Source organism: Salvelinus sp. IW2-2015, linkage group LG6.2 (genome assembly GCF_002910315.2).
Source record: "Salvelinus sp. IW2-2015 linkage group LG6.2, ASM291031v2, whole genome shotgun sequence".
In the NCBI taxonomy this organism is placed as follows: Eukaryota; Metazoa; Chordata; class Actinopteri; order Salmoniformes; family Salmonidae; genus Salvelinus; species Salvelinus sp. IW2-2015.
Genome location: NC_036846.1, coordinates 18,416,237 through 18,428,487, shown reverse-complemented (window position 1 = coordinate 18,428,487; position 12,251 = coordinate 18,416,237). Strand labels below are relative to the sequence as shown.

Below are 12,251 nucleotides of genomic sequence, written 5' to 3'. Positions count from 1 at the left end.
GCTTTTCGTGAGCTCAGTGTCCACAGACCCACGACACATGAAGCTAGAATCTGTTTTGGAGAGAAACTGTGGTTTTTGGCAATTTTAAACAGTATTTGCTGTTCTACATTTTTACTTGTTGTCATTGGCAGTCCTCCTCGCAAGATTGAAAAAATTTCTTATTTCTGGCCATTTGAATTCTAACAAAAAAATACATGAATTTATGCCTTAACATATCAATCATTGCATTCCTATATTATTAAATACAGTATTGTTTTATACTTTGTGTAGTCATTTACTGCACTTTATTAAGTATTTTCTTGGCATGCATGAAAATATAATGAATTGTCCAATTTGTTAATCCAAATGTATACATAGCCCATGTTTTATTTTCATTAGGGAGGCACTTTGAGTCTCTGGGTCAGGATTGTTCTCTAGTATTCCTGTAAGGGAATGTGATAACCTAACTCTCCCTGCGACCGCCAGAGCAAAATAACACATGCCTACTCTCCCATGTCTTAGGATTGGGTCACAAATTCTATACGTTAGTCTTGAGTAACTATGGAGCAGGTTTTTTTWAAATAAACATTTTGTCTATTGCTTTGTGTAATAAGTGACATTTTGTTTGGCCATTCTGGCTGACAGAATTGGGCATGATCCAGAGTCTCCCAAAGGATTTTGTATTTTTTTGCAGTGGGGGCAAGTGTGAGGGTGGAAGGTTCATTGCTACTAGCGGGGTGGGGGGGGTGAACAAGTCTATGGGAACATGCTAGCTGTTTCCATAACCTTCCAGTCATTGAGCCAACGACTATCCGTTTAAAATCGTGTCTCGGCAAAAAATAWWTATATATATGTATACACACACACACACTACCATTCAAAAGTTTGGGGTCACTTAGAAATGTCCTTGTTTTTGAAAGGAAAGCATTTTTTTTTGTCCATTTAAAATAACATAAAATTGATCAGAAATACAGTGTAGACATTGTTAATGTTGTAAATGACTTTTGTAGCTGGAAACGGCTGATTTTGTATGGAATATCTACATAGGCGTACAGAGGCCCATTATCAGCAACCATCACTCCTGTGTTCCAGTGGCACGTTGCGTTAGCTAATCCAAGTTTATTATTTTAAAAGGCTAATTGATCATTAGAAAACCATTTTGCAATTATGTTAGCACAGCTGAAGACTTGTGCTGATTTAAAGAAGCAATACAACTGTCCTTCTTTAGACTAGTTGAGTATGTGGAGCATCAGCATTTGTGGGTTCGATTACAGGCTCAAAATGGCCAGAAACAAAGAACTTTCTTCTGAAACTCGTCARTACGTTCTTGTTCTGAGATATGAAGGCTATTCCATGGGAGAAATTGTYAAGAAATGGAAGATCTCGTACAACGCTGTGTACTACTCCCTTCACAGAACAGCACAAACTGGCTCTAACCAGAATAGAAAGAGGAGTGGGAGGCCACGGTGCACAACTGAGCAAGAGGACAAGTACATTAGAGTGTCTAGTTTGAAAAACGGATGCCTCACAAGTCCTCAACTGGCAGCTTCATTAAATAGTACCCGCAAAACACCGGTCTCAACGTCAAGAGTGAAGAGGCGACTCCGGGATGCTGGCCTTCTAGGCAGAGGTCCTCTGTCCAGTGTCTTTGTTCTTTTACTTTTCGTAATCTTTTCTTTTTACTGGCCAGTCTGAGATATKGCTTTTTCTTTGCAACTCTGCCTAGAAGGCCAGCATCCCGGAGTCTCCTCTTCACTCTTGACGTTGAGACTGATGTTTTGCGGGTACTATTTAATGAAGCTGCCAGTATTTCTGATCAATTTGATGTTATTTTAAATGGACAAAAGATATGCTTTTCTTTCAAAAACAAGGACCCCAAACTTTTGAACGGTAGTATATATAAAAATGCATCTGTGGCCACAATTTAGCAGCAGTGGGCCACCGCTGCGAAATGAATATAGGGGAAACACTGTTGTTCTTACATACACAATGGCTTACCAAAAGCATCAGTGGTTAGCCTAGACAGCCTTTTTTTTATTGTTTCTGCAAATCATCAAATCATGTATTCTAGTATTTCTAAGGATATACTGTATGTTAGTTATTTGAACACATATTTTTTATTTTCATCCATGACAGGTCGAAGAGTGTTAGCTGTCACATGTATGACTATACAACAATAGAAGACAAGGATTATTTTTCCTTGTATTCCCTGTCAGTCATGACAGCACAGAGAAACCTTAGTCACTGGGTTTAATTACCTCATCTTCACTTCTCCCCATGGTCCGGTTTACTTAGTGTCCTGCCACTCCCCGGCCCCAGTCTGTTAATGTTGGCTAATCTGACTCTGACAGATGATTGATAACCMCTCCCAAGTGTTCAGGATCCAAAGGATTAGCATCGTTTACTTCTGGTAGCATGCGGGTACCTCCGCTCTTAGTGACGGGAATTAATAACGTGCTGACCTCTCCAAGATAGCCATGTTTATGCATGCGGAGAGACGAGACAACCTGCTTTGGTCTGTAGCATAATTGGTGTCTGTGTGTGTCCAGGGGGACTAGAAAGGTTTGTCTAAGTTCCGGACTCATATCTTATGACATATACAATTACCTTTTCCACGTTATGTGGTGTCAACATTCTTAGAAGGATTTACATGACATAAAAATGACAAAACACTGTAAAAAATGTGCCTTTCTCTTGGAAATAGCTATGGATGGCTGTGTGTTACTATGGATGGTGACTGGCCTTTTCTATTTGGGTCACTATGACCTATTATGTTATTAATGATCTGGAGTACACTTTACATTGCTCTCTAGACAACAACAGCACACACACACACATCAACAAACACACACACACACACACACACACACACACACACACACACACACACACACACACACACACACACACAAAGGGTTGGGTAGGTTACATTCTAAATGTAATATGTGTAAATTAACAACTAGTTACCTGTACAAAATTGTAACATAACTTTTGGATTACCCAAACTCAGTAACATAATCTGATTTACTTTTTGTTACTTTTGGATTACTTTCCCCTTAAGAGGCATTAGAAGAAGACAAAAAGGATCCATCAAAAGTATCATAGTGGTCTCTGACTTGTGGTCAGACCCTCAGATGGAACAAACTTAAACTTGCGATTTTTTTCAATGCTGAATTGAATGTCATTAAGAAAATACAAAGGTGTTAATGTACTGTATTTCTTTTGCCAACATCCATTCTGAATTTAAAAGTAATCGTCRAAGTAATTTTCGCGTTTTTCAAAAGTGTCTGTAATCTGATTCAATTAATTTAGCTGRTAACGTAACTGATTACAGTTAGTTTTTTTGTAATCAGATTACGACCCTGCGCGCACACACACACCTAACCCAAGGGGCATGAGAACGGCAGAAAACATTGACAGCTTGAATGAAGCTTCACACAAAGAGCTAAACGTGGGGGGGGCGAGAGAAATGCAACACCATACAGTAGCCTACTACCTCCTCCAGCTCCCATAGACACGTATGCACCAGATACCGGGCGTGGCCGCCTTGTCAGACAAAGCCAGAAATAAAGAGGGAAGCTATTGCTTTCAGCAGCGAGACCCCCAGTTGACCTTCCCTTGTGACCTTGGTGTGACCCCGTATTGAGGAAGGGGAGAAGTGAAACGCCTGGTATCACTGCACCAGAGTTRAATGCACGGAGACACAGGCACAGTGGCTAGAAAGATAGTCTCTGTCATTGTGCGCATGCCGTAATCAGCCACACCTAGATTTTAGGTCCATGTGTGCACCTTAAAGGCCTGATTTAATTCAATATGTCATTACGTGATATGTCATGGCTTTCTCTCAGCAGACAGCCATACTTCGGGGTAGCCTGAAGTCTTTGGTCATCCATGTATTGTGTTTGAAGAGCCACAGCCGGGCTCTTTTGACTTGAGTCATGTGGAGGTAGATATAAAGGTGCATGGCTTCAGGGTGTAACTGTACCTGGACTGAGTTATGGAATGTGTGACACTGAGCTGTAGGCTAATCACACCTGGAAATGGAGGCCAGGGGTCTCTGAATTCATCACTTCCTCCTCTGAAAGGACCTTCTCAAAATATATTTCTGAAAAACTGAATGTGACACACAATAATTCAAGTATGTTGCCAGTTATCTATAGCAGGCAAATCCTGAGTCTATCTTGAGCTGGTGTACACCTTATCTTTTCTGTGCAAGTCCAGATATGAGGTTCGCCTTGTCTCTGTACAGTATAACCTTGTGTCAAGCCAATCTTGCTCTCTGTGTAATTTTCTGACATTTTGTCCACAGTCGACCTTGAGCATATGAGGACAGTGAAGGCTGACAAACACCAGCGCTTCTGCCAAGAGAACAGCCTCATCAGTCAGTTCGTATCTGCCAAGTCTGGAGACTCGGTGAGTTGGTTTACCTAGTAAATCACATCAAAGTGGCACACGCACCATATATAAATTTAAAAAACGGCTACTGAAATACTGATGTTTTGCCAATAAGAAGATCTATTCCTGCTCATCGCTCCTCCTTTCATGCCCTGCCTTCCCTTCAGGTGTTCCTGGCATTTCAGAGAGTGGCTGCAGAGATTCTGGGGGTGAAGCTCAATAAAGCGGAGATGGAGCAGTCCCAGGTGAGCCCTTGCCTTCATTAGGCCTTTTATCTCACATTTCCCAGAGAGAATTGACCCTTCGCTAAGCCCTGCCCGCCTTGGTTACTGTTGCAACCTCAGACAACATTCCCCCTTCTAACCACTGGCGAAATCCCCTCACAATGATCTCAAACTGTGTTTTTAATACACAATTAAATTRAACACAGACTACCCCTTGGTAATCAGGAAACCCTCCGGTATGTTGTGGTGGACTTTCATTACGATGATTTCAATCACAGGAACCTGGTAAAATGAAGGTTGTAGTGTGGCTAGCCACTTGATGGCTCTGAATGCACTGTCAGCATGCAGCCAAAGTTACTAACCACGTTTGGAGCTAACTAGTGCTCTCAAATCGTATCCTGATGTCGACAGCAAATGAGAGTTGTATTCATAACATGGCTAACTTACAGTGAGCTCCAAAAGTATTGGAACAGTGTTTTTTGTTTTGTTTGTTTTGGCCCTGTACTCCAGCACTTTGGATTTGAAATGATACGATGACTATGAGGTTAAAGTGCAGACTATCAGCTTTAATTTGAGGGTATTTCTCATCCATACCGGGTGAACCGTTTAGAAATGACTTAACTTTCTGTACATAGTCCCTTCATTTTAGGGGGCCAAAACTATTGGGACAAATTCACTTATGTGTATTAAAGTAGTTAAAAGTTAAGTATTTCGTCCCATATTCATAGTACACAATGACTACATCAGGCTTGCGACTATACACATTTGTTGGAATCGTTTCTTGTTTGTTTTGTGTTTCAGATTATTTTGTGCCCAATAGAAATTAATGGTAAATAATGTATTGTGTAATTTTACATTTTGATTAACTTTTTATTGTAAATAAGAATAGAATATGTTTCTAAAGACTTCTACTGTGGATTAATGTGGATGCTACCATGATTACAGATTTTCCTGAATTAATTGTTAATAATGATGAGTGAAAAAGTTACAGACACACAAATATCATGTTCCCAAGACATGCTAAGTGAGGGCACTTGGAGTGTGGTGTCAGGAAAACAACCTCTCACTCAACGTCAACAAAACAAAGGAGATGATCGTGGACTTCAGGAAACAGCAAAGGGAGCACCCCCTTATCCACACCTTGGAGAAGGTGGAAAGTTTTAGTTCCTCRGCGAACACATCATGGACAAACTGAAATGGTCCACCCACACAGACAGTGTGGTGAAGAAGGTGCAACAGCGCCTCTTCAACCTCAGGAGGCTGAAGAAATTCGGCTTGTCACCAAAAGCACTCACAAAGCTTTACAGATGCACAATCGAGAGCATCCTGTCGGGCTGTATCACCGCCTGGTACGGCAACTGCTCCGCCCACAACCGTAAGGCTCTCCAGAGGGTAGTGAGGTCTGCACAACGCATCACGGGGGCAAACGACCTGCCCTCCAGGACACCTACACCACCCGATGTCACAGGAAGGCCATAAAGATCATCAAGGACAACAACCACCCGAGCCACTGCCTGTTCACCCCGCTACCATCCAGAAGCTGGGACCGAGAGACTGAAAAACAGCTTCTATCTCAAGGCCATCAGCCTGTTAAACAGCTATCACTAACACAGTGAGGCTGCTGCCTACATACAGAGAAGTCATTGGCCACTTTACTAAATGGATCATTAGTCACTTTAATAATGCCACTTTTTAATAATGTTTAAATATCTTGCGTTACTCATCTCATATGTATATACTGTATTTTATACTATCTATTGCATTTTGCCTATGCTGCTCGGTCATCACTCATATATATTTTTTCCATCCCTTTACTTACACTACCGTTCAAAAGTTTGGGGTCACTTAGAAATGTCCTTGTTTTTGAAAGAAAAACTTTTTTTTTTGTCCATTTAAAATAACATCAAATTGATCAACACTGGAAACAGCAGATCTTCTTTTTTTTAAATGGAATATCTACATAGGCATACAGAGGCCCATTATCAGCAACCATCACTCCTGTGTTCCAATGGCATGTTGTGTTAGCTATTCCAAGTTTATAATTTTAAAAGGCAAATTTCTCATTAGAAAACCGTTTTGCAAATATGTTAGCACAGCTGAAAACTGTTGTGCTGATTTAAAGAAGCAATAAAACTGGCCTTCTTTAGACTAGTTGAGTATGTGGAGCATCAGCATTTGTGGGTTCGATTACAGGCTCAAAATGGCCAGAAACAAAGAACTTTCTTCTGAAATTCGTCAGTACGTTCTTGTTCTGAGATATGAAGGCTATTCCATGCGAGAAATTGTCAAGAAACGGAAGATCTTGTACAACGCTGTGTACTACTCCCTTCACAGAACAGCGCAAACTGGCTCTAACCAGAATAGAAAGAGGGGTGGGAGGCCACGGTGCACAACTGAGCAAGAGGACAAGTACATTAGAGTGTCTAGTTTGAAAAACGGATGCCTCACAAGTCCTCAACTGGCAGCTTCATTAAATAGTACCCGCAAAACACCGGTCTCAACGTCAACAGTGAAGAGGCGACTCCGGGATGCTGGCCTTCTAGGCAGAGTTCCTCTGTCCAGTGTCTTTGTTCTTTTACTTTTCGTAATCTTTTCTTTTTACTGGCCAGTCTGAGATATGGCTTTTTCTTTGCAACTCTGCCTAGAAGGCCAGCATCCTGGAGTCGCCTCCTCACTGTTAACGTTGAGATCAGTTTGATGTTACTTTAATGGACAAAAAAAATTGTCCATTAAAATGTGTCCATTTTCTTTCAAAAACAAGGACGTTTCTAAGTGACCCCAAATGTTTGAAAGGTAGTGTAGATGTGTGTGTATTAGGTAGTTGTTGTGGAATTGTTAGATTACTGTTAGATATTACTGCACTGTCGGGAACTAAAAGCACAAGCATTTCGCTACACTCGCAATAACATCTGCTAATCATGTGTATGTAACCAATAACATTTGATTTGATTTGACCTCTCATCATTTACAATAACAGGGGAGGTTAGCATTTTTTGGGGAGGGTATGATATTTGTACGTCTAACTTTCTCACTCATCATTATTCATGATTCATTCAGGATTATTGGTAACCATGGTAGCATCCACATTAATGTACAAGTGTTTAGACTGTTCTTTTTTATAATACAAGGTATTCCAAAATGACACAATTCATTATTTAACATTCATTTCTATTGGGCACAAAATAATCTGAAACACAACCAAAACAAACAGCAAATGCGTCCAACAAGTTTGTAGAGTCACARACTTGATGTAATAATCATTGCGTTTTAGGAATATGGTCCAAAATACTAAACTTTTGATTACTTTAATACACATAAGTGAATTTGTCCCAATACTTTTGGTCCCCTAAAATGGGGGGACTAAGTATAAAAAGTGCTGTAATTTCTAAACAGTTCACCCGATATGATTGAAAATACCCTCCAAATTAAAGCTTTTTAACCTCATAGTCATTGTATCATTTCAAATCCAAAGTTCTGGAGTGCAAGCACCCCAAAAATGTCACTGTTCCAATACTTTTGGAGCTCACTGTAGCAAGGTAATATTCATTTTGAAAAAATAAGTTATATTAGCTGGCTGGCTGGCAGCTATACAATGACTAGCTAGGGTTAACATTGGCTGGCCAAGAGACTAGCTAACCAGAGAGCTAGCTAACCAGCTGAGCTAGTAAACAATGTAACTAAAGTATAATTTCAGATTAGAAAAATAACCCAACAGGCTCTGCATTTTAGATCACAGTACCAGTACCCCGGTGCACTGTTACATTATTTAGCCATTTAAAAAAAAATGTTTTTGGATGAAAACTCCGTTTTTGTAATGGTTTTCATGTGTTTCAAACGTGAGCWTGTCCAAGGTGTCGGACTCGATGACCGTTCCTATCCATTGGAGTGCTGCTATTGGTTGCCCAAAATCTGGGGCGGGGCTTAGCGAAGGGTAAATTATGTAGCAAGTCATGTTGCCATTGTTTGGATGGTTTCTTATAACCACACGCATGTACACAAGGTCAAACAGTGTGTGCCAGGTCACAGGACCCTTGTTACTCAAGTTATGCTGTACCATCTGTAAATACGACTGTCCATCTGTAAATACGACTGTCCATCTGTAAATACGACTGTCCATCTGTAAATACAGCCACATTGACGACGTTAGAGCCCAATCGTGCGTGAGGCGAGAGGTGAAGAGGTTGGCGGTGTAGGGTGGGAAGGTTAGGATGCGTCCTCTGATTTATTGAGTTTATCTCCCTCTGAGCTCGGCCTCTGTGAACCAGCCAGACCAGGTGGCCCCGTCACTGGTGACAGAGGTGGGATTACTCAGGGCACCTCCCCCAGAGGCATTCATCCTGCTTGTGATATGACTGGTTGGTGCCACGCTGGCTAGAGTGGCTGATGAGGTTGGGGCTATGGGGAGGTCAGGACCTCAAGAGAAGGGAGAGGACCAAGGGAGCGAAGGCTAGGAGACGACTCTCAAACACACTTCCACCCCCACCCTGCCTCTTTTGCTGTCAACAGACAGGCTAATGAAGGTGTCCATCTCCGCTCCCCTCCGTCACCTCCCATGATAGCTACCTCAATAAACCCAAGTGCTTTAATCCAAGCTAAACAAGCTGGRTGAGTGGTCTGATCTAGGGCTTTTGAGGTGACTGTAATACCGCCACMCCAGCAGTCATGAGTCATGACCGTAGTAAAATTCGACGTGACCATAGAGTCAGGGTAATCTCCTCTTATGCACTCTGGACATTCTGACATCAATACAAATGCAATGGAAAATCACATCAAACACTTATCATCAAAACAGTATCATGCTTTTAAAACTCGCCTCACTGTGATGATTGATGTGAAGAAAGAAGTTTAACAACAGGTTGAAACTGAGTGGGAAACATGGTCATTGTGGATGTTGTTTCAAAGCCTAACACAACGAAATGGACAGYGCTTTCTAATGTGATGATTAATTCAAAACACCCATACACATACTGTATTAGAGCTTATACATACGCATAGGCTTATGAGCCTGAAAAAAAAACAGTATTAAAATGATTGTGCCATAATACAATACATAGCCTATTGTGTATTACGCACAGCAGAAAAACATTACTTTTTTTTAACTGATTTTAAGATGTCTTTGGTACATAATTGGTCTACCCTATACTCCAAAATTAAACAAATTCTAGTAAATGATGAGTTTGGACTGTATTATTATGCATACTGGATGGATTGGTTATATTATGCTACGCTACAAACTGTCTATCCATGAGTCTGGGAGAAACAGTGGTTGATATGTGGAGTGAAATAGGTGTTCTTATAAGCCCAGACATTTCTTTATGTAATCCCGTGTGAAAGCAGGGTTTTGACGGTTGCTCATATTAAGCACATGCTCTGCTATAAAACCAGAGTAGCCTACCCGGCATGATTGAAAAATGAACAGACTTTCTCAAATCATCAATAGCCTATAGTCGCATCATGTAGCCCATATATGTTTGCCATTCTAAGGTTTGTATCATTCACTACTAAAGTTGCCAAATAACTCTAAATCTAGCATTTAGGACCTGTTTCAAATGATTACTTTTACGCTCTACATAGCTACTTCATATGCACACTCGCCCCGGAATGGGAAAAATATAATTTCTATTTTAGTCAGCTAAGTTCAATAATATTATTTCTACTATAAAAACCTATATACARTAATGGCCTGGGACTTACAAGCATATCTTGCCAGCTAAATGAATAAGCCTACAGCCTATGGCATGGAGCATAGCCGGGGAATGTAACATACAGTAGGCCAACTCATATTCTGTTCTTCTGAAATACATTTCTTATCATAAGATTTCTTTAGACCTGCCTAAAATAAATTGATTTATTGTGATGGTGTATAATAAATTGATTTATTAAACTTTTTAAAATGTAGATGTTCCAAAGGCGCGCATGAGTGGCTTGTACGTGGCTTGTAAGCGTGGAGACCTAGAAATGCTAAATTAGTTTGTTTATTAACGGTCAGTTACCATGAGACGGCAGTTATTTGCATGACAATAACCGCCTGACACAATTTCATGACCGCCCTAGTCTGATCTGATCTGCCTGTCACAGAGATGTAATCTATGATGTTCATGGGTCACTTCAGGGATGCAAGTTAACCAAATAAATGTTTATACATAAAATAAGTAATATTTTAGTGGAGTGAAGACTATCCCACTTCAATGGTGTGTCTTCATCTTGGATAGAGAATGGGTCAGGTTTCTAGGCTACAGTAGTTGAAGGCCTCAACATTCACTGGAGATAGACACAGACAAAGAAAATAGAAGTAGAAAGAAAATAAGTAAATAATATAAATTGGGGGGGGGGGGGCGATCTTGTTGCTGTGCAGTGTTATCAATGGGAGGAGTGATGTTCTGATTTGTAGCCAAATGGATTTGGGGAAGGAGGTCAAGGGCAGCTCCAGGTTATTGTTGGGAGGCAGGACAGCCTGATTATCAGCTGTCAGGTTTAGAGAGCTGTACATGGGGGTCAGGGACCTTGACAAGATCTTATCGGCCTGGGAGCCCACTCCATCATGGTCCCCTGTCTGGAAGATCAGATACTGGGGCCGCTGATCACTCACAGGGTCCGACACCAGGCATCGGCAGCTCGTTAATCAGAATAGCCAACCAGTGCCTGGGTTACAACCACGATCTCTGCAATTTGCTCACTGCCCAATCCAGGTCTGAGGTCTAACTGTAAGTTCAGAAACCGTTCGTCCAATTACTGCTACTCAATATCCAGGGCCCGTATTCATAAAACTTCTCAGAGAAGAAGTGCTGATCTAGAATCAGTTTAGCCTTTTAGATCATAATTAATAAGATTACATGGACATGGGGGGGAGACCTCTAATACCTCTCCTCAATGAAGATGTAATGGTTGATTTTAAAACTTGGCATGGTAACATGTTAGTAGATGAGGAGCTGAGAACGCACACCCAAAAACAGTTATTGAAGTGCAGACTAGTGGCTTAAACTTAAACAAATGTAAAGTCTCACTCCCAGATCTTTATGGATAAACCAACATTTGGCACACCATTCATATCAGGCTGGGAGTATTATAATACATGAGTGTTCTTCATTTGTACATGGAGAAATGTTTCATAAATGTATCTTGTTCATGGACATTTGGCTGTGTAAACCGGGGAACATGTCATTAGTATGTTCTTCTGTTAAATCCATTTATCTTTCTCATTTCTCTCCGTCACCTCCACGACCCTGTCTTCACCTTTCCCCATCCTCCATTCCAACCAACTGTACCTCCCGTCTGCGTCTTTGTTTTCATTCCTGTCTTCTCTCTCTTTTCATTCCACACCTCATCTCTACCCACGCATCTCCTTTTCTATCCCTCTCTCCTGCCTGGTTTTGTCTCCTTCCATCTCTCTGCTGGTGTGGTGGTGTGTTATGCTGCTCAGAGGATCGTGAAAGCTGAGCTGGTGGACTACCCTCAGGACGAAGCCCCCATTAGACAAGAGACCAATCAGAGCAAAATCTGTTCTGTTCAATAATTGGAAGTATGTTTACACACAGTCACACATAGATGTATTTATCTCCTGAAATATATCTATTAGTGCCTGGTGTAAAAACACAATTAAAGCATCTTATAAAGTGGTTGTGGTGGTAATGGTAGCTGTTTTCATTGTATTTT

General features: G+C 41.0%; 1 protein-coding gene across 2 annotated transcripts in view; it reads left to right on the top strand.

The window, feature by feature from the left end:
- The window catches only part of LOC111965912 (ras-related protein Rab-28), a 55,047-nt gene that overhangs the window by 36,002 nt on the left and 6,794 nt on the right, over positions 1-12,251 (top strand). Inside the window, exons 5-7 of one of the 2 annotated variants that reach the window (XM_023990332.2) lie at positions 4,289-4,392; positions 4,542-4,619; positions 12,019-12,117. In XM_023990332.2, the coding sequence (XP_023846100.1) occupies positions 4,289-4,392; positions 4,542-4,619; positions 12,019-12,111 (275 nt within the window). In that variant the 3' untranslated portion in view covers positions 12,112-12,117. The remainder of the gene's footprint in view (positions 1-4,288; positions 4,393-4,541; positions 4,620-12,018; positions 12,118-12,251) is intronic. The other variant, XM_023990333.3, reaches the window with a different exon arrangement.